This window comes from Ictalurus furcatus, chromosome 7 (assembly GCF_023375685.1).
Source record: "Ictalurus furcatus strain D&B chromosome 7, Billie_1.0, whole genome shotgun sequence".
NCBI classification, from domain to species: domain Eukaryota; kingdom Metazoa; phylum Chordata; class Actinopteri; order Siluriformes; family Ictaluridae; genus Ictalurus; species Ictalurus furcatus.
Genome location: NC_071261.1, coordinates 27,896,933 through 27,918,309, shown reverse-complemented (window position 1 = coordinate 27,918,309; position 21,377 = coordinate 27,896,933). Strand labels below are relative to the sequence as shown.

General features: G+C 41.2%; 1 protein-coding gene across 3 annotated transcripts; it reads left to right on the top strand.

Annotated features, from left to right (window-relative positions):
• Window positions 1-4,176: 4,176 nt before the first annotated feature.
• On the top strand, window positions 4,177-19,986 carry vangl2 (VANGL planar cell polarity protein 2). 3 transcript variants are annotated; one of them, XM_053629631.1, is made up of 9 exons: window positions 4,177-5,250; window positions 6,685-6,772; window positions 9,683-9,938; window positions 11,365-11,482; window positions 13,128-13,735; window positions 14,641-14,774; window positions 16,334-16,469; window positions 16,615-16,858; window positions 17,430-19,986. In XM_053629631.1, exons 3-9 carry the CDS (start codon window positions 9,868-9,870, stop codon window positions 17,688-17,690), a joined length of 1,572 nt encoding a protein of 523 aa, XP_053485606.1. In that variant the 5' UTR covers window positions 4,177-5,250; window positions 6,685-6,772; window positions 9,683-9,867; the 3' UTR covers window positions 17,691-19,986. The 3 variants fall into 3 exon arrangements, with proteins under 3 accessions (XP_053485606.1, XP_053485604.1, XP_053485605.1); XM_053629629.1 differs by having other exon boundaries at window positions 6,682-6,772; XM_053629630.1 differs by lacking the exon at window positions 6,685-6,772.
• The last annotated feature ends 1,391 nt before the right edge of the window (window positions 19,987-21,377 follow it).

Here is a 21,377-nt window from a genome sequence, read left to right as displayed (position 1 = left end):
GCTCTAGTTATTACTTTGATTTTATTTTTGTAGATATTGGACAAAAAAATGTGTAAATTATTTTATCTCCCTGTTTTGAAAATGGCAAGATTGTTAGCTGCACAGAAGGAAACTGTAAAAATGATCACGACTCATTTGTTTTGTGATGTAAAAAAAAAAAAAAAAAAAAAAAAAAAAAAAGGGATCCAAATAAATAATGAAATAAACAAAACGTGTTGCCGTTATGAAATCTTCGCTGAATTAACTTATTTGTCTTTTTATTGTTAAAGCCAGTGCAAAAACAACGTCTAGGAATCATGTCCATACCACAATGATTATTGGTAAACGTCATTCGAATCACAGGGTTATATTTATCCGATGGTTCTAATAACCTAGAGTTTTTATAGTAAGGCCAAATTTATAGGTACGTGCATGGTGGACATGGTGGTTCTCGCCGATCACAATCGCACAAAACAACTCCCAAAACAATTGTTTGCGTTGTGAGACAAAGTTCTGGCAGATTAAAATCTCAAGAGAGTGACCATGGGTATGACGCTTGTCTAAAATCAACAGGAGGATGGCATATAATGATAATGAGTCTTTATTCATCACAGCACAGTGAAATCGTTTTCTTTGCATCCCCCAGCATGCCAGGAAGCTGGGGTCAGAGCGCAGGGTCAGCCATGATAGAGCGCCCCCTGGAGCAGAGAGGGTTGAGGGCCTTGCTCAAGGGCCCAACAGTGGCAGCTTAGCAGTCCTGAGGCTTGAACCCCCGACCTTCTGATCAGTCACCCAGAGCCTCAACTGCTAAACCACCACATGCCCCCCGATAAGATTTCTCTAAACTTCTATGATTGAGTAGCATCATACTTCATCAAAACATCAACTTTAGACCAGGGGTGTCAGGTAAAATCATAGCATAATTACCAATAAATAACAAGTCCATGTTTTCCTGCAAAGAAGAACAAGTACATTAGGAAAATCTTCATATTTAATGAAATATCCTTTTACAAAACAGATCATGAACAACCTCAGATTTCTTAACAAAAACATGTGCAATATGCTTCTGATTATCATTTACATGTGCGCATTACAACTGGTCACAATGTACAAATGCAAAAACCTTTAAGTCACAGGTATTTGGAACTGAAAAATAAAGTATTGCACTTTAAAATGGATGGCATTGCATGAGCAATAGGATTCCACCAAACCAAACTCTTTTGTAGTGAAGCTGTTGACTAACATTAAATTGCACGTTTTTTTTAAAACTATTACCCTTTCATCTCTGTGAATAAACAGGAAGCGGTCCATTTTTCTTGGAAAATTCTCCACTCTGTATCCACTTTTCTCCTTTTTGACGAAGACATTTTGGTTAATGAGGGTGTGGGGACGAGTAGAAAATAGGGTAGACTACACCGTAATAACAAACAGCAGATGGTAGCAATGTGCAGTCTGTACGGGGTTGAGTCCCAGAGTTGTTCCGCGTCCGCTACTCTGACTTAAACAGTGCGCCCCTAGCGGAACATTTAGGAATAGCATTTTATTAAAAATTTAAAGTTCGTGTCTTTTATGCATGTTTTTTTTTCACTTTCAAAATTCTGCTGCTGCCTCGGGTTTGGCCCGCGGGCCGTACGTCTGATACGCCTGCTTTAGACCGTATCAGTCTATGTCTATATCCGTCTATGACCTTCTCCATCAATGACTATACTATAGACCAGTGTTTCCCAACTGGGGTGTCGTCTTATGAGAGCAGGGGTGCCCTGTAAAAATCCTCCAAACATTTCTAAAATGTGTTTAAATCATTTAATATATATTATATATATATGATAAATATCTGATGTCTGAAATAATAAACATATATAATAATTGCCTCCCCTGTCTGATCTGTCAGCAGCACGTCAACATCAACAATATGCGTGTGTTTTATCCTAATAATTAGCGTGTGACGATGCGTGTGTATTGCAAAAGAATATGGACAGATTTCTTAAAAGAAAAGCTCCAGATGCTTCTGGATCGTCAACTTCATCCTCATGGAGCTAAAGACTTGTTTATACTTCCGCCTGACTCTGCAGCGCGAGCCTCTACTGACTGCGCGCGCACCTCCACAAACGCACGAGGTGTTTATACTTGACACGCTCACTGTTGTAATATTCTTTTTAAACGAAAGGGGGCGACTCTGAGTAATCGTCCTATAAACCAACCGGAAGTAGCTGAGAGAAGAAGTAGTTTGTCGGAACAACCATAGCAACGCTTACAAACATGGCGTCTCGCGTGGAGTTGCTGAATGCTGAGGAGGAATTGTTGTTGATATTTGTTTTCAGTAAACTTCACTAAAACCCACAGTGTGAAAAAAAGAGCAAAGAATCATATAAAACCCAGTAAACCTTGAGATTGTCACTTATCACATTACAACAAAATATATAGCTATAAATATGAGAACATGTATAAAACTAAATTGAACAACCTCAATATTTTTATTCATTTCATTAAGATTTTTTTTTTATTAAACATGGACATTTACTTTCATTAAATAGACTTATTTATTGTAGGCTAATTTTGTAAATGTTAGCAATTATTGTAGACATCAGCAAAAAGTGGAAGCAACCTGCTAATTTCATTTCTCATATTTACAAAATCAGGTGATTATTATGTTCACCCATCAGTGTAAACGTCTCTTTATGTATGGAGACAAAAGAAAGTTATTACAGAATGATCACTCTGTATGTTCACCCATCAGTGTAAACATTTTTTATGTATAAAGACAAGAGAATGAGGTTTAATCACTGTGTCTGAAGGTGTAGTGTAGTGACTGTGTTTATTTGTGAATATACTGATGAATGACAACATGGTGCACTCCCAAAAAACTTTCAGCTTTGGCTTTATTCTATCAACAGTATGTACAAAGCAAATCAGGATCACTACTTTTTTAAAAACCTTTCCATGATTTTTGTGTCATATTGCTAACTCTATGGTTCTGCATGGATGGATCATAGAGGAGCCTGTCGTACCTTTTGGAAAGAGTCGCGGCAAGTTACAAAAAATGCCGCGCACACCACCACGAGAAACGAGGCCTCGCGCACTCAACGCTCTCAACCGCCCACTCCGCAACGACATCATTTTTTCCACGTGCTCCCTCAGGCTATTGCGGACACGTTGAGTATAAACCAGGCTTAACGCTGTCTAGCATTAGTGTTTGTGTACAGTAGGGTGCCACATTTTTTTTTTTTAATTTTCAAAAGGTGCCATGACTGAAAAAAGGTTGGACTATAGACCATACACCTATCAGCCGTAACATTAAAACCACCTGCTCAATATTGAGTAGGTCCCCCTGGTGCCACCAAAACAGCTATGACCGGTCAACTCATGGACTCCACATGACCTCCGAAGGTGTGCTGTGGTTTCTGGCACCTTGAACTCTTTATCATGTTCCTCAAATGGTTCCTGAACAGTTTTTGCAGTGTGGCAGGGTGCATTATCCTGCTGAAAGAGGCCACTGCCATTAAGGAATATCGTTGCCATGAATGGGTGTACTTGGTCTGCAACAATGTTTAGGTAGGTGGTACGTGTCAAAGTAACATCCATATGAATGCCAGGACCCGAGGTTTCCCAGCAGAACATTGCCCAAAGCATCACACTGCCTCCTCTGGCATGCCTTCTTCCCATAGTGCATCCTGGTGCCATCTCTTCCCCAGGTAAGCGACGCACATGCACCTGGCTGTCCATGTGATGAGGACCAGATGGGCTAGCCATCGCTCCTCACGCGCGTCAATGACCCTTAGGCGACCATGACCCTGTCGCCGGTTCACCGGATGCTCTGACCCATTCGTCTAAACATCACAATTTGGCCCTTGTCAAGGTCACATAGATCCTTATACTTGCCCATTTTTCCTGCTTCCAATACATCAACTTCAAGAACTGACCATTCACTTGCCTAATATATCCCACCATCCTGAGAGGTGCCAATGTGTAACCATATAATCAATGTTATTCACGTCACCCGTCAGTGGGTTTAATGTTATGGCTGATTGATGTATAGTGTCTATACTATAAACAGACAGGAGGTGCGTCCTAACACAAACAATCATTCCAGATTGGAAATCTTTTCCAAATTGGTTTTCTCAGCAATTTAACACACTTTTGTAATGCAACTGCTTAATCCTTTAAAAAAAATTGTGTTCTACACATCTTCCAGGTTATTTGTACAAATAAGGAATAATAATAATAATAAAAAATCTACCTTTAAGTGGTAATTGTATAATTTAACTGTTCACTAGTTTATACATTTGTTGATTAAAAACAAAAGTTTTCTTATGACATCCATTTTTTCCCATCAACTTCACCAAATTCCTACACACAAGGACTTGAAGGCAGCATTTATTCTACAACAAATCACCACAGAAAATTAATCACTGCCTTCTGGCCAATCAGAAACGAGTATTCCAGCACCGATTACAATAACAAACCCACACAGCAGCTCTGACAACTTTTCAATTCCATTAGCGCCTGACAGTCGGTTCGCGCATTCGACTCTTTTCGAGGAGTCGTTCAGGATTCGTTCGCGGCTGCTGTGGGATGGTGAGCAGGAACATGGGGGAGGAGAAGAGAAGAGAAGGGAAGACAAGAAGCGGCTCGGCTCGGGGCGTAGTCGGCCAGCCACGGTTTGAATGAAAGGAGACGGAAATACGAAGAACAGGAGTAACTGATCCTGAAAGGAAATTGACTCGGAAAGGATCCGGTTCTGCTCGAAGCGGAACCGAGAAGGCGCACGAGGAAATTTTATTATTAATTTGTTTTGTGTTTTTTTTTTCCTTTCGGTTTTGTGAGTTTGTGCAAAGTGGAAAGAAGGAGGACTGCAGTTTAAAGAGGGAGCTTTGGGAGAAATTGGAGGTTATGTCCAAACTCTTGTGCAGAGAGTCCTGGTAAAGAAACCCGTAGGTTTTTCTCCGAGCTTCTCCTGTTGTTTAATGCAGTCCATGTGACTTGGTGTCCCAGCACTCGGCTGATGAATGTGAGCGATAGTATTCCCACTCATTCACTCACACACTCTCTTAATGATCTGGGAACATCTCATGGACAGTGTGTGTGTGTGCATTCCTGCAATATACTAAGCTGTAGCATCTGCTTTGACCTAAAGGCTGTTCGGATGTTAGACCAGACGCGCCGGATTTGACTCGGTTTTGGAAAAGCTGCCTCTTGTTTGGGTTTTTTTTTGGGGCTTCTCTTTGTGTTACAGGATCCTCACCAGTCCACTATAGTCCTTCCTGAAGAAAGGTAAGTCGCCTTTTCAAAGCTTTTTTTGTTCACACGTCTTCTTACCTTCACTCTTTGTTAATGAAATCCGCACATTAGAGCTTGCAAGCAAGCCTGCACTTATTTATTATTGATTAACCCTTTATTCTGTAAACACTGATAAACATGCAAAACTGAAATGAATGCAAGTTTTCTTTCTTTCTTTTCTTTTTTTTTTTTTTGAAATGATGGAAATTTGAATGATTATTGCCTGGTATTCCTTTGTCCTGTAGTGTTTTGAATAGTTTTGCGTGAAACTACTCCTTCTTGATTTAACTCACCGAAACATTTTTAACATTATTCCCTCCTCCTCCTCCTCTCGTCCTCTTGTTTTATTATTTCTTTTAAACCCAGCTTTGGATGTATCCGTGTTTAATTTGAAATAATCCTCACTGTGTATTTGAACACACACTTGAACCATCTCCTTGAGTTTGTTTAACTAAAGCGTGTGTGTGTGTCAGGGAGAGAGAGACTTTACGTCGAGTTACGTTGTCGCGCTGTGGGTGGTCTCTTGTGGATTAAAAAAAATAATAATAATTTTAAAAATCGTGAAATATTTCTACATTTCTTTACAAGTGCAGTCCTGTGCAACCTTCCTGACATGCACGGATTTTTTAGATTAAGCAAAGCCCTTTTTTTTGTTGTTTGTGTAGCAGGCCTCAAAGCCTCGGACTCTCCCTGAGTGGGCGGCGGGGGCGTCGTGCGACCCTCCCCGCAACCACCACCACTCCTACCCCGAGGCTTTTAGGCCTGCGCAGCTTTAGTCGTCTGACCAGTCCAGTAACCTGAGAGCATTAGTGCACACCATTACAATAGCTCACGTTGTGTATGTTTGATGTCGTTGTCCCCCCCCCCCCCAATATATTTTAAATATAAGTAGGCCCATACATCATTTTAACAATGGTTAAACTAGAGTTCTTTGCAAGTGAGCGTCCTTCAGTTGTAATGGGCCAGGTCAGGCTTGGAATAATGGGTAATTCAATATCTCAACCATAATAACCAACTGTGAGTGACATTTTGGATTATGAAACAAACCCAACACACCCCTCACGTCACATCATTCTTGTGCCTTTTTCCTTCTCTATAACTCTGAACCTCACTCTGAGAGTTTTTTTTTTTTTGCATTTGGGTGATAATTCCCTGGTAACAAAACAATAGAAACTGTCACAGAAATTCTAATGGTTTCCAATACAAATACCATTACAAACCATCAGCTAACCATTTAAACCGTTACCGGTTCTTAATGGTTTCCACTGGACATAACATGCCACAAATAGAAGGCAACAGATTACCAGTAGAGACCCACAGGGACTATTACAGTTTCCATTAAAACCAATTCAATTCCCATTAAAACCAGTGCAAATTCTTTTAGGGTTTCTAGTGTTTTTTTTTTTGTTTTGTTTTGTTTTTCAGCAGAGTCACCACCTGAATTGAGTCTGAATGCAGCATTAGGCCAAATGAAGCCATTGGATACATCCCAAACCACACAGTACTACACTACCTAGTATGTTGCAATAGTACACCACTAATGGCTTGTACAGTTCTGATGTATTTACAGCACTAATGTGTGGTTACAAGCGTAGCTCTCGGTCTGGCTGATGGGGGCGGGAGAAATGGAAAACGGTAAGGGTATACCGATCCAATACTGAGTATCTGTTTCCGGGTCGATGCTGGCCTGAAATCTTCAGAGTCCGTTCACATCCAATATATTTCATGCTGTGAATGCAAACCATTATACATTTTTTCCAAACAGACTCGAGCCGTATCAGTTTCCTTCAGGATATGTCAATACTCGAGGATCTGATATTAGTATTGTATTAAAAAATCTTTGCATCATTCAAGATGACCAGATATTGTTTCATTCTCTTCTTTATCCTTGACATTAATGCATGGCTGTATTTTTAAAATCTTTTAAAACTGTTACGTGGTGTAGTGAGTCTCTTCAGATTGATAGGCGGCACGTGTGGGGAATCTGTCCTCGACAAATGGTGACTTGTCTGATCAGCTTTGTAAACAGTTCCTGACAAGTGTGTGTGTGTGTGTGTGTCTGTGTGTCTGAAGGAGTGGGTGAGTGAGCAAGAGAGAGGCAAAAAACAAGGTTTTCTTAATAGGAAACCTTGCGTCCTTCTCACATGAAACGTATTAGATCCAGAGAGAAAAGAGACACTGTAATGATGAAAAGAACAGTGTTTATACAATTAGATGATCAGATCAGGTATCCTTAGAACCTTCGAGCCTGATCCTTCAAATGTTATTTCAGGACCTGACTGCTCTCTCACACACACACACACATGCAGGTAAACACGTACACAAACGGTTCACTGCGACATTTCTGTCTCCTCGACGCAGTAGGCCTGTGTGGTCAAAGGTCACATGACCACAGAAACACAGCCCCCATACCATTCCCAGCTCCTGTACCCCCGTATTCATTCCCATGGCAACAGCCAAGCTCGGTCACCCCGGATACGACAGCCGATGCCTGGGGAATGTGTGTGTGTGTGAGAGAGAATGATGAGCCGTTACTGTGAAAGCGTGGATTGGAAACACCCAGGCCTAGTTTTCTGAATTTCTCCGTTGTTGGCTCAGAAGTTAGTTCCTGTCTTGAAGTGAGTAATGTTGCATTTATAAAATTTTTCTTTTATTATTATTAGTTTTTTAAGGCCTTACTCAGGGAGTTAGGATGTAATCGTATGTGAACGTAGCACTGAAATCATAAACTTGATTTGTAGCCTTTGCGAATGCCTGGATAAGTTTGTTGTTGTTAACACTATTGTGTCGCTGTTAGAGTTTCACAATGTGTTGAGAGTTTGTGAAATCGTCTCCTTTCGGGGTCTTTTCTCTGTCTTTGTTTCAGCCGCACCCCCTCGGCTCTCCAGAGCAATTCCACGCAGTAGGAACGACACAGTATCCGAGTTTAAATCTATTCACCATCTCACAGGGCAAGTAAAATATATCCAGTGTGCTGCCCAGTCTCGTGTTTTGATTGCCTGAAAACTTACTCGGATTAAAAAGTGGTAGCTAAAGTAATATAATAATGTACATTTCAATTAATTATCAGATTAAGGTAGTTTGTTTAATCGTTAACCTGCAAGCCAACCTTTAAGCTATCGTCTGTCATGTTATGTCTTTGCGTCTCATGTAGAAGACAATTTGAGTCTGGTTCACGTCTTTTATTTTATGTCTTTGTTTAAGTTTAATTAATTACGCTATACAGTAAGAAAGTGAGCTGTACGACCGCTTTGCACATCTGTGTATGCTAATTAATCCATCTGCTAAAATTGCTCTACCATCAGCGAAAGCCAGTGAGGAGTATGTTGTTGAACATTTTTTTTGTCTGCCAGGCGATTACGGCTTTAAAAACGATGGCCCCCAGGTAGCCCAGTTCAGCCCACTGAAATTTCCACCCCTATAGTGTCTGTAGAGATAAAAACAAATGATGGTATCAGAATCAGAAACATGGCCTCAGGTGGAGGAACTGACTGAACTGAGAAGACTACAGAACGACCCAGTACAACGTGCTGCCGCCTGACATTCAAAGCCATGTTTGATCAAAAACACAGCTCGAATACTGGCTTTTATTACAGTCAGGTGCACGTTCAATGCTAGTAAAGCTGAGAGAAATATTAGCCAGACATGCTGGTGTTAACTCGACAGACTGTAATTATGATCCCCCTGGGGTTTGATGTGAAATGACCAAAAATGCATGCTTTGGTGCATGTGTAATACGCTTGCGGAGTAATCATCGATACGTAAAAGCAAACTTCTAATCTTATTCGTGCTAGGTTTATATATATAATATATAAGATTCATAATCACAACCTAAACAAAGCATCAGTAAGGATTTGTGAGTGAAATATGTGGAATGTACTCATTACATGTTACAATGACTGTTTGTTTAAAAAATCTTTAAGGCCACATCCATGTGTTTCCAAGCAAGGACTTTTTGAATTGACTGACTGGGTAATATATCGGAACCAAGAGCTTGAAGATACCATAAGTGAAGGTGGGGGGGTGGTCTTGCATGGAGATGAAGCAGGAGAGCTTGAAGATGTGGTGATCAAGGAGAACAGAGATGCTTCTCGAAGTTTGTAAGATGGATAGAGTGATGAGTGTCCTATAGGAAGTGTTTCATTCCCAGACTGTCGTAAACGGGGATGAGTGTAGGATCAGATAAGGCTCTGAAGTGAGATGTTGTTTGTGCTGTGTGACAGCCCTGAAGGCAGGAAGTTAGCAGGAGCTGTGATGTGTGCGTGTTTGGGCAGGCTGAAGACTTCTCATGTTTCCACAGATCACATCATCTCCCAGCCAGACCTCTTTACTATATTTGAATATTTCAGAATGGGTTTGAAATGTATTTAGAAACTTTATTATCTGTGTATATATACTGTTGTTGTTTTTTTTTTCCCCCCAACAGATTGGTCGTCCCTCATCTCTCCAGCCTCCAAAATAGATTCTCTCAGGAGTAAGGTTGAGCTGCTGAAGCTGCCGCTTGCTCTCTCATCCAAATCCATCTCCGAGCGCAAAACCCAGCTGGCCGGAGCAACAGAGCGCAACAGGGGCGGAGCTGGGGTCCACAAACCCCGCCCACTGGCCCCAGACATGGACAACGAGTCCCAGTACTCGGGCTATTCCTACAAGTCGTCACATTCCCGTAGCTCTCGCAAGCACAGGTGTGTGCACACACATGCACTCACGCATTCTCTCTCTCTCTCTCTCTCTCTCTCTCTCTCTCACTCTCTCACTCTTAACATTCTTCCCATTTGTCGATATGCATTGTCTCTTTAAAGAACAGCTCCAGTTTCCTAAAAACAGCACAGAACAGTGTCTCTTGGAAATGTTCCCGAAATACACAATGACACGATGAGTGTTTTTTTAATTCCCAGGAGTAGATGATCGTGATTTTATAAGGCTTGTCTAATCCTGTTGATAAGCTCTTTGTTGGTCTTTTGTTTAATCATATACACTAGAAGAGATTTATTATAATCTTTAACAGTATAATAAACGGACCTGTACAGACAAAACGGGCAATTTGCACGGTATTTTCTCACGCACAGTGAGCGCACCGGAATGACGCTGTACTCTCAATAAATGAGTCTCTCTCTCACACACACACACACACACACATCATGAACGGGAAAGCCCGAAAAGTGCACAATACATAAAGATCACCGCTCTGCTTCAGTTTGATGCTGGACTTCAGTTGAGGTAAAATGCAAGATAGAGTTTTACACGGCGGTCCTGGGAATGCGCTCTGCGTTCAGGAAAATACAAACAAGCACTAAACCGTGGGTTTGATAACCGCAGTCACCTTTCAGCGACAGGTTTCAGTATGAAGGTTATTTTCATAATTGTGGTAGAAATAGGATGCAGTATTGCCTCTGCTTTTTCATTTATTAGCATATCTTTTAATGTTAATTGTCTGTGACTGTTTTTTCTTGCTGCGTGCATGAAACTTTAATCTAAAATTTTGGGTGTGTGTACATAACAGCGTGTGTGTGTGTGCAGACATGCAGAGTTATATATTTACTCTAAAATATAAAAGCACTATGCCAATACCTTTTACTTATCACTTTTAATCTGTTTATTTCAATTTTATTTCAGCCACACACTAGCTATGTTTCCGTCCGAGTTGCGAATCTAACTTGTGCGCAAAATTGTAATCTCACATTAAACATCGGCGAATAAAGTGCGTTCCCCATGAATCCCACGTGCTCAAGAGAACAGCGCCGTCACTTCCGGGGGAAACTTCCGCCATTTTTACTTTTCCGAGCCAATTATGCGATCACGTGATTCGTTGAGGCAAAGTCACGCCTTTTTTTTGATACGCATCGAGGAATTTCTTCGGTAAACGTGTTTCCGCATGCCTTCTTATCGAATAAAAAATTACCTGCCTCAGTTGAGCGCACAGGTTTGTTTGTTTTTATTACATTTGCACCCAATGTTTTTTTTTTAAATTTTTTTTTATACTACACGGATTGAAACGGAGCTACTGGCATGTTTTACTTGTTAGAACAATATGTAGTTGTGTATGTATAAGACATGCTGTTGATTGTTCTTGGGTTGGTTTCAATGGTTTTCTACTTTGTGATGTCACAGGGATCGGAGAGACAGACACCGCTCTAAGAGCAGAGACAGCAGAGGGGACAAATCGGTGACGATCCAGGCTCCAGGAGAGCCGCTGCTGGACACAGAGTCCACTCGTGGAGATGACCGGGTGAGTCGTCTCACTTTACATTTCTATCTTTCCAAACAGACAAAAAAATACACAATCTGTGTAGCTGTAAGGCGCTAAGGGGCGTGTCCGTACATCTAGCTGATGATGAGGCTTGAATTTAAGACACTGCTATAGGGTTCTTCATCTGCAGTGTCGAGTCGTTTCTGCATGCTTGTGTGCTCCCCATGCCGTGTGCTTCTCGATATGGGTAAGAACACGGCAGTCACGCACCAGGTAGTCTCGCTCCGATTAACACTGGAAGTAATTCAACTCGACTGCAGGACGTGAACCATGAGCCAGGAAGGACAGAGCTGTAGAAGCCACATGTTCACTGCAGATGCTGTAGAGCTGGAAACACCACATGTTCTAGAGATCTGGATAAAAATAAAAATATTATGTATGTTGGTTGCGATACAAAAAATTTTTCAAACTACTTGTTAATATAATTATCTAGTCAGTTATCGAGTGCCGGTGCCGTGTTTGGATGATCTTCATGATTTCTACACACACATGCCAAGAATTGTTTACTTTTATACATCGCTGTATTTCTGACCAGTTCATAAGTTTTACCTTTACGAGGAGGGTTTAAACTCGACATTCCTCATCTCTTATATAAATTTATTTTTTATTTTTTTTAAACAAATTAAAAGTATCCTTCACAACTATTCAACCAGAGGGAGTATAAAACACACACCACCTTTTTAGATTCAGTAGTTTAGTGGGGAAAAGGACTTTTTATATACAACAGCTGTTGTGTGGAATAAACTTCTCTCTACTTGTTTACGCTGAAATAATAAAATTAAAACAATATAACATCACGTGTTATTTCGCAGCCGTTTCGGCAAGAACGGCTGCTGAATAAGAACACACGAACCAATAATTTTATTATTTCACAGTTCTTGCCTGCTTGACTAGAACAAGCTGCCGTCTGGAGTTTTTTTTTTTTTTTTTTTTTACCGCAGTGGAAATAAGACTCAGCAGACAGGCGAACGTGTGAAAGCGTGCTGAAGATAGCTTTCACACCTATTCATTTGTATGCGGAGTTGGTTATCAGTTTGTTTGGTTTCAAACTGTATGCTATTAAACTGTTTAAAAAAAAAAAAAGTTAGTAGAGGGGTGTTTAGAGCCTTGAAAACTTTTCTCTTAAATACACTGGCGGAATAAATGTAAACATTTGCCAAGTGCACATCGAAATCACACACATGGCTTGAGCATGGATAATTAAATTAGTGGATAAATAAATGAACTATTGATATGATTATCTAGAAGTAAGTATTGAGTTATTGTCTGTTGGTGTTTTGTTGGAGTTTATTGGTGATTAAGGGAAGAATTAAACCAGCGTACAGACTCATGGTTTGTCGTGTGAAGAAGCCGTTTGATCGAGCTCTGCTGTTCTCAGCACAAAAGATACCTCTGTGTGGGTGTGAGCGGGTGTGCGAATATGAGACGAGGACATCTAGACTGGGTGCAGTTCATTTTGCTTTGTCAAGTTCATCATCGTGAACTTTAACCCGGGTAAAGGAGACCAAAGTGTGGGCTATGCTGTGTTTCCTGGGGGGGAGACATGGAGGAATCCTGTGGAGGAGTGGCCACACCATTAGTTCTCTCTCTCTCTCTCTCTCTCTCTCTCGCTCTCCCCCTGCAGGATGATAACTGGGGCGAGACCACTACAGTGGTGACTGGAACGTCCGAGCATAGCGTGTCCAATGAGGACCTGACGCGAGCGTCCAAAGAGCTGGAGGACTCGTCTCCTCTGCAGTGCAAACGTTTTGCGGGACCGATCCTGAGCGGAGTGCTGGGTCTTTTCGCTCTGCTCACGCCTCTCGCCTTCCTGCTGCTGCCTCAGGCGCTCTGGCGGGACACGCTGGAGCCGTGCGGCACGCCGTGCGAAGGCCTGTACGTCTCGCTCGCCTTCAAGCTGCTGGTGCTGGCCATCTCGACGTGGGCTCTGTTCCTGAGGGCTCCGCGCGTCACCCTGCCACGCTTCTTCGTCTTCCGCTGCCTGCTGCTGGCGCTCGTCTTCCTCTTCGTGGCCTCCTACTGGCTGTTCTACGGCGTTCGCGTGCTGGAGCCCCGGGAGCGGGATTACCGCGGCATCGTGGGATATGCGGTGTCTCTGGTGGACGCGCTGCTGTTCATTCAGTACCTGGCGCTGGTGCTGCTCGAGGTGCGACACCTGCGGCCCGCCTTCTGTCTCAAGGTGGTGCGCACTACAGACGGAGCTAGCCGCTTTTACAACATCGGCCATCTTAGGTACGTCTGTGTGTGTTAGGGGGAAATGAAACAAACTGGCAGATAGTCGTAGATACGGTAGGAGAAGGATACAGTCTGACATTTCTGACTGTATTACTGTTTTTAAGCTGAATTAATGACATTACTTTTATTATTACTGAATTTAGTTTTATTTATGTCTGATAAATACCTCTATTTGCCATGAAATAGCCACTGAAGCTGGTGTGGCGATAAACCCAAATGCAAAACAAACATAAAGGTCCAGCTGAACTTTTGAAATTGTCTTGGATGGAAGTTCTGTATGCCGCGGACATACATTTCCTTGTTAGTGAGGTAAATGAGGTGTGTAACATGCGGTACAATGATAACTCTGGTGTCTGACGTGCCGGATGTACATTCTGGCGGCACAACAATGAAGAGCAGTATACCGACAATGTTATAGAAACGATAATGAACAGCTATATTAATCACTTTAGTCACTCATGTAAACCCCAAATTTTTCTTTATGAATACTGGATAAAGCGGTTTAACAGAAAAGCTTACAGCAGCACTATCACCTGTAGCACAACACCCCCACTTTCACTTTCTGTGTCTCTAGTTTTGTGCGCTTTGTCTGAACTCAGCGTTACATCATCATTAAAAAAATAAAAAAGCCTGCCGACCTGTTGTTGGGAAAGAATAATTCTCACGCCCTAAAGATGATGATTAAATTACAAAGCACTGTAGTGTATAAAGGATCTTGACTGCAGTGCCGTCCCTGACCACTGGAGGGAGTATATAACCACTCTAATGTCACGGAACATAAGCCATACTCTTACTCATGAGTGTATAAGTTTGATATAAACTTGTAACCTCATGGAAAGGAGACACTGATGACTCTCTGATGGTGACGATGATGATTTTATTGTACCCGTGTTGTGTTCCAGCATCCAGCGAGCTGCAGTGTGGGTGTTGGATCAGTACTACAGTGACTTCCCCGTCTATAATCCAGCTCTCCTAAACCTGCCCAAGTCCATCCTTTCAAAAAAGATGTCCGGGTTCAAGGTGTATTCCCTTGAAGGTAAGACTCTTGATGAATTTCTATCATCTGACGTGTAAATATAAACAGTGGTGGAATCGGCCGAGATGCACTGGAGGACTCTCGTGGTGTGTATTTCCTGTTTCCTACAAACAATATGCTTTGAGTATCAAGACAGGCACATGAAAGGTCAATGATTACCATTCATGAATTGTGTGGCACAAAACAAACACTGTTTTCCTTCAAAAGAATCTCTGCTTGAAGAGAATTAATAAACATGTAGGGTAACATAACTGTGGATATAATACTTAGCAAGCTATGGTGGTGAAAATAAATTAAGTTGAACAAGGCGATTAAACCTGGAGATTGTTTCAGGTACGTTCATACAGCTTTATCCGTATCAAAGTTTCTACTGTCTGTTAAACTAAACGTTCCTGTTAAGATTTTTGGCTCCGCTAACTTCCCTGAGGTGGTCTGATCAGTGCTGTGAGGACGACGCGTATTGATAGAGAAGCGTTCCCATTGGCTGCAGCCTGTATGTATTCTGGCCAATCAGGAAAGCCAACGTCGTGCACCCAGCCGCAGAATGTCCCCACTACGCTTATGTGAGGAACTCCGTTTTCGAATGAAGTTAAAAAAAAAACAAAAAAAAACAACCTAATTTCCAGTTTAAACTGGACATCCCCCCCCCAACCCCCTCCCCTCCCCCCCGAAATTCACTCACCTTATCTGGAAATGCTTTTGACTTGCGGATGCAGTTGATCATTAGTAGGTCATATGACCACAACGCGTGTAGGCAATACCGAGAACTGAAAACCCCCACCGAAAGAGTCTCTTCTCTGGACTTTCCTTTTAAACCTCAGTTATATTCTATTGTTCTGTGTTTCAAACTCAGACAACACCCCGTTTAATTTTAGTTGGAGAGAATAGAAAAGATAGGTGGAACATTTCCTAAAGAAGACAAAGTGTGAAACAATAATAATAATAATAATAATAATCATCGCAGGATAGAAAAGAATCTTGTTCTTGTGAAATGTCGGTTAGAACAGGATATACGTTTATTACCTAAAAATAAACGATCGCTGACTCTTCCATTTACGGTCATTTTTACATGAAGTAACATGTACTGTGTAATCTTTCCAGACAAGTACACAGGGGAAAAACTTATATGTATAAGTACATTACCTCACTTCCACATCTTTATAAATAATAAATTAAAAAAAAAGAAGCCACATTTCTTCTTAAACTTTATCAGAAGCTAGCATGATACCATTGAAATAGAGGATGTGGTTTAAGGCAGCTGTTTTTGGCTTTCATTACCCTAATTTTTTCTTTACACTGGGTGCAAAATGTGTGTATTATATACTGATTAAACAATGCAGCAAATATTTCAATCACAGTATGTGCATATTTGCAGTATGTGCAGGATATTGGCATCTTCAAAGTCTAACAGTATTAGCACTTATTTATTAATAATGGACATTGAGTGTATTCCAGCAGTACGTGTAAGAAAATAGTCTGCGTTTAGTGCCAGAACATTAATCGTATGTTTTTTTTTTTTGTTTTTTTTTTTTTTTTGGTGTTTTTTGGCACTCCTTCAGAGAACAGCACCAATAACTCAACCGGCCAATCACGAGCGATGATCGCAGCAGCCGCACGCAGACGAGACAACTCCCATAACGAGTATTACTACGAGGAGGCCGAGATGGAGCGCCGGATCCGCAAGCGCAAGGCCAGGTGAGGGTCATTCCACCGTCAGAGCCTTTTACCTTATCGAATCGTACCTACTGCCCGACTACAAATGGATATGCCAGGGAACGTCGTTTTTGAGAGACAGGCCGTGGTTGAGTATTTTTAAGCCCTTTGCGTTCGGTGCTGTTAGGCTGGTGGTGGCCGTAGAGGAAGCGTTCACGCACATCAGGCGACTCCAGGAGGACGAGGCGGCCGTGACCCCTAAGCACCCGCGCGAGGTGATGGACCCCCGCGAAGCCGCTCAGGCCATCTTTGCTCCGATGGCACGCGCCATGCAGAAGTACCTGCGCACCACACGCCAGCAGCCGTACCACAGCATGGAGAGCATCATCTCACACCTGCAGTTCTGCATCACACACAACATGACGCCCAAAGTGAGTCAAAATCAACATGCCTCATCACTGTCTCCATAACAACCACAACCTCGATTTTATATAGAACCTTGTATTTGAACCGGATTAAAATATCAATGTGCTATTGTAGAAGAAAAAAACAGACTAGACTAGGTCAGGATAATCAGCTAACATGACTGAATGCTGATAATAGTCCTGATACCGGTCCTCAGTATCTGATTATCTCTAATAAATATCCGTGTGGAGCTAGTGAATGAACGACTTTTAAATATAGATTTAAAATTAGGCAGCTGTGTGTTGTACAGCTTTTCCGTAATGCTGGTGACGTTCCCTTTCAGTCTCCCTAAAACGGGAGACCTAAAACAAGTAATTCTAGAAGCGTTTAAAGTCTCCATGGTCATTATGTAAAGTAGTAAGTCGATGTGTATGGATTTATATAATTGAAATGCCATGCTGAGACTCCATGACTGAAGAGTTAATTGTCATCAGTCTGTGACTACGTATCATCGAACAGTCCTAACATGCTCGATATTCATTATTGAAGGTCACTGGGAACATGTGACAGGTGACTACTGTTCTTGCTGTGCTTCAGGCCTTCTTGGAGCGTTACCTGTCTGCCGGTCCCACCATGCAGTACCAGAGGGAGAATGGCAGGGGGCGTCAGTGGACGCTGGTCAGCGAAGAGCCCGTGACCTCATCGCTGCGGCAGGGCCTCGTGTTCTCGCTCCGGCGCCTCGACTTCTCCCTCGTTGTCACGGTGACGGCGCTCCCCTTCCTTGCACTGGGTGAAGAATTCATTGACCCCAAGAGCCACAAGTTTGTCATGAGGCTGCAGTCTGAGACGTCTGTTTAGAAAGCGGTACAGAGAAGAGGAAGAAGGCTCGGTGATCAAGATGGAGAGAACCACTTCTTTTTAACTATTTTTTTTTATATCGCTGAGCCCGAGTCGTTTGTCTGATTTATTATTATTTTTTAAATATATATGTAGATGGTTTGGACTGAACAGTTCTTGCGCATTTCAAACGTAGACGGTTGGCATTCCCGTCTCGACGACCCCATAAAGTTAGTGTCACTGTGCAGAGCTGAGGCCCTTTAGGTGGTGGTGTTATTGTTGAGATGTCACTTTACCCACAGTGAAATTGTCAGTTAGTCTTGTGAAATGCCAAGCTGACTACGCAAAAGGCATGTGTCAAGAGCTAATGCAAGTTTGATCTTCCTTTCTCAAGAATAAGTGTGTTAACACTGTCAGGTCAAACAATTGAGGTATGACGCATCCATCAGATTACAGCTGGAGAGCCTTTACACCTGAGTCTGAATCAGCGTGTTTTGGTTTGGTTTCACATTGCACATAATTAAACAGACCAAAAAGCACAACATATTTTAGAGTATTCAGAACTAAAAATAACTTCATAAAACTTGATTCATTGGCCAGAGGTGAGGCGAATCACAACAATCGGCTGAACACTGAACATGGAGCCGGCGTTAAATAAATGATTAGATAATTATAGAAGTTATTAATTAAAAAAGGAAAAAAAAATACGTTTTGCATACAGAGTTCTCTTTTTGTTTGTTGGTCGAAATATCCAGAGCGCCTCAGGTTATGAGAAAATGGATCCTGACGTTTGATTCACTTCCCGTAGTCGAGTCGATTCAGTGTCGAATCGGACTAAGAGTTCACTTGGAGTTCAAGTGGACCAGACGGTTGAGATTGGGGTCTTCTCACCTGCTTAAAGAACCGCAGCAAGGGGGAAAACGTACCAAGTGTTTATTCAAATGAACTAAACACAGCGTAATAAAATAAAAAGTTGAGTCATTTATCAAATCAGAAATGATTCAACTAGCATTCAAGCATGTTATGGCTCCGGTTTCACTTCACAGGTCACCGATGGCAACGTATCTGAAGTGTAGTGAAGATGGAGTGAAAAATAAAAGCCGAATACAAAACGTTTTATCCAATTGTTTTTTTTTTTTTTAAACCAAGTAATTAAAAGAAACACTATCAAGGCATCATTTTGGCCGAAAACATGCAACTTTAATTAATTTGCATCAGTTGACGGCTGCTTCATAGACCTCAATACCCCGTTAATCGTGGCCTTGTTACACTACTGTAATTAAACATCTCTCTACTGTGCTTTACAACATCATACTTCTCTACACGTTCATCTTTACAATCAACGTGTTTACTACATGTTTACTCTTTTTAAAAGCTGGAAACACTCCATTATTTCATTAATGTGTGTAAATAGGAACCCAAATCACAAGGGCTTATAAAGTGTCTCCTCTCGTGAATGTGGTCAGTAGTTCACCTCTGAAGTGCTAACGCTGCTACTCTGTGAGCATTATGCAAGTGAGATCATGCTAACAGGACTGCGTTAGCTTTCATTCATAATGATTGTTAATGTTATAGGGTGAACTATTAGTTTTGTTGTATACGTTTTTTTTTTATTCTTAAAAATGATCAAGGGGCCTTTTAAATGTTCGTTTGTTTACATTTTGAAAAAAAAAAAGCTGGTTCATGTACCTGGTAATGATTCCTTCAGAATAAGGAAGGAAATTGTTTTGTGTCATTTCAGAGGTTGCGATGTTCTGATCACCTGTGACTTTTATACGCCGTGGAAATAATGATGCAAACTACAGCTCAGTGTGTGTCAAAACACATCATTCCAGTAAGACCAGACCTACTTCCTTATTCAAATCATATTCATGTAGTGTAGTGGTATTTGTGGTAGTATGTGAGGGAGTGCACCTTCTCTCACACACACACTGGTGGCGCACAAAGTGCGCCCATCGCTTGCCTTATAATTCAGACAACTCCCTTTATAAGTCTCACACAGCGAGGCCCACAGCCTTCAGCACATGTTACACTTTGTATGTTTTTTGGCAGCTGTAAACATTGTTGTTTTTCCCCTTTTGTACATAAATCAAATTTGTCATTTTTTTTTTTTAAAAAAGAAAGGAAATCTTCAATGCTATGGAAGACTGAAAGTTTTATTTCATGTAGGTTGTTTTTAAATGAACCCGAGTTCTTTAGGCCTAATGCATGCACATAGGTAATGAAGTTTTGTAACATTTGTACTCCTCACCTTGTTCTTTTAAAGTGAAGCTAAGCCTTTAACTTTTTTTTTCTTCAAAAAAAAAAAGAAAAATAATGTGTTGTAAAGAGATTTTGTAGATTTGTTATTGTGTGAAGCTTTTTTTTTTGTATTATTATTTTGATAATTTTAGAACTAAAAATGTTACAGGCTTTTTAATAAATGATCTCAATTTGGTTTACAATTTTGTATTCTTTCGTGGTGGTTTTTATTTATTTATTTTTAAAATGGGCCTCAGATTTCTGTTCATCATGAGTTTATAGAGTAGATAATAGCTGGAAAAGTCCATCAGAAAAACAAGTCAGAAGCTCTTTCTCTTCATAGTATGTGTGTAAGTGCTTACCTCCATTTACAAAAGGTTCAGATAAAGCTAACGGTGTCATTTCCGCTTTGAAAGTTGATTGGGGTGAGGCCCGAGTGGGTGAGAGTGTGAACTAACTGTCTGGAAAATGTGAGGCCTCGTGGTGTGATGATTCCATGTTGAAAGTCACTGAGCTCTTCAGTACAACCCATTTAATTGTTTGATGGAGACTACATGGTAGTATACCTGATTTTATGCACCTGTTAAAGTGTAGCTCAAGTAGCTGAGCACGAAGCACATACTTTTTGTCATGTACTGTGGTGTAGCCTTATCTGAAGTCAGTATACTATGAGTAGTTTCCTTTTGACTTCCCCCCACTTCCTTTCACCAACCGCTCATGCACAGCATACAGCGTGCTGGAACTGACAGTATTAGTCTGCAAATCTGAAAGCATGGGTTTACAAGAAACCGACTTCACAGCTACAGAAACACGGCATGTGGTGGGGTAAATGGTGTCGAAATAAGTATCACGCAATGTGTTTAAAAGGCACACAAGTTAAAATGACGTTAAAGCATTTGTTTATATTCTGTCACAAATTTATTTGATACAAATGTCGCCTAAATTCAGATCTGTGCAAACTTTTCCCACATGAGGCTCACTTTTATGGGATCAATTTCCCTTCAAAAGAATTGCGGTTACGGATCGAAAAATAATACACGTTTAAAAACCATGCAGAGTTATATTGCACAAAACTGAAACATGAATTCAAAGTTTTTTAGAATCGCGCACAAAATCGTTTTCCTTGGAGTAAATGAGGACGGGCTTTAGCGTCACCATTGGTCCACTGTAGCTCCTCCTCTAGCCAATCAATCAAAGAGGGGGAGATGACGTCACTCCAATGCGACTCATACCTGTTGTGTTGACAAGTGAAGAAAGATGGATAACTGTCAGGCAGCAAATCCTGGACGATTACAACATTTTAACATAAATGTATAGTTAGTGGGTGGCAGAAGACATGTCTGTTTTGTGGATTTTGACTTCGGTGCAAGGGATTAAATGATGGGTTTAAATTATTTTGATAACTTCAGAACAGTTTGTGTATATTCAGTCAGTGCTAAGGCTGCTTTTAGAGAGACTTTTATCACG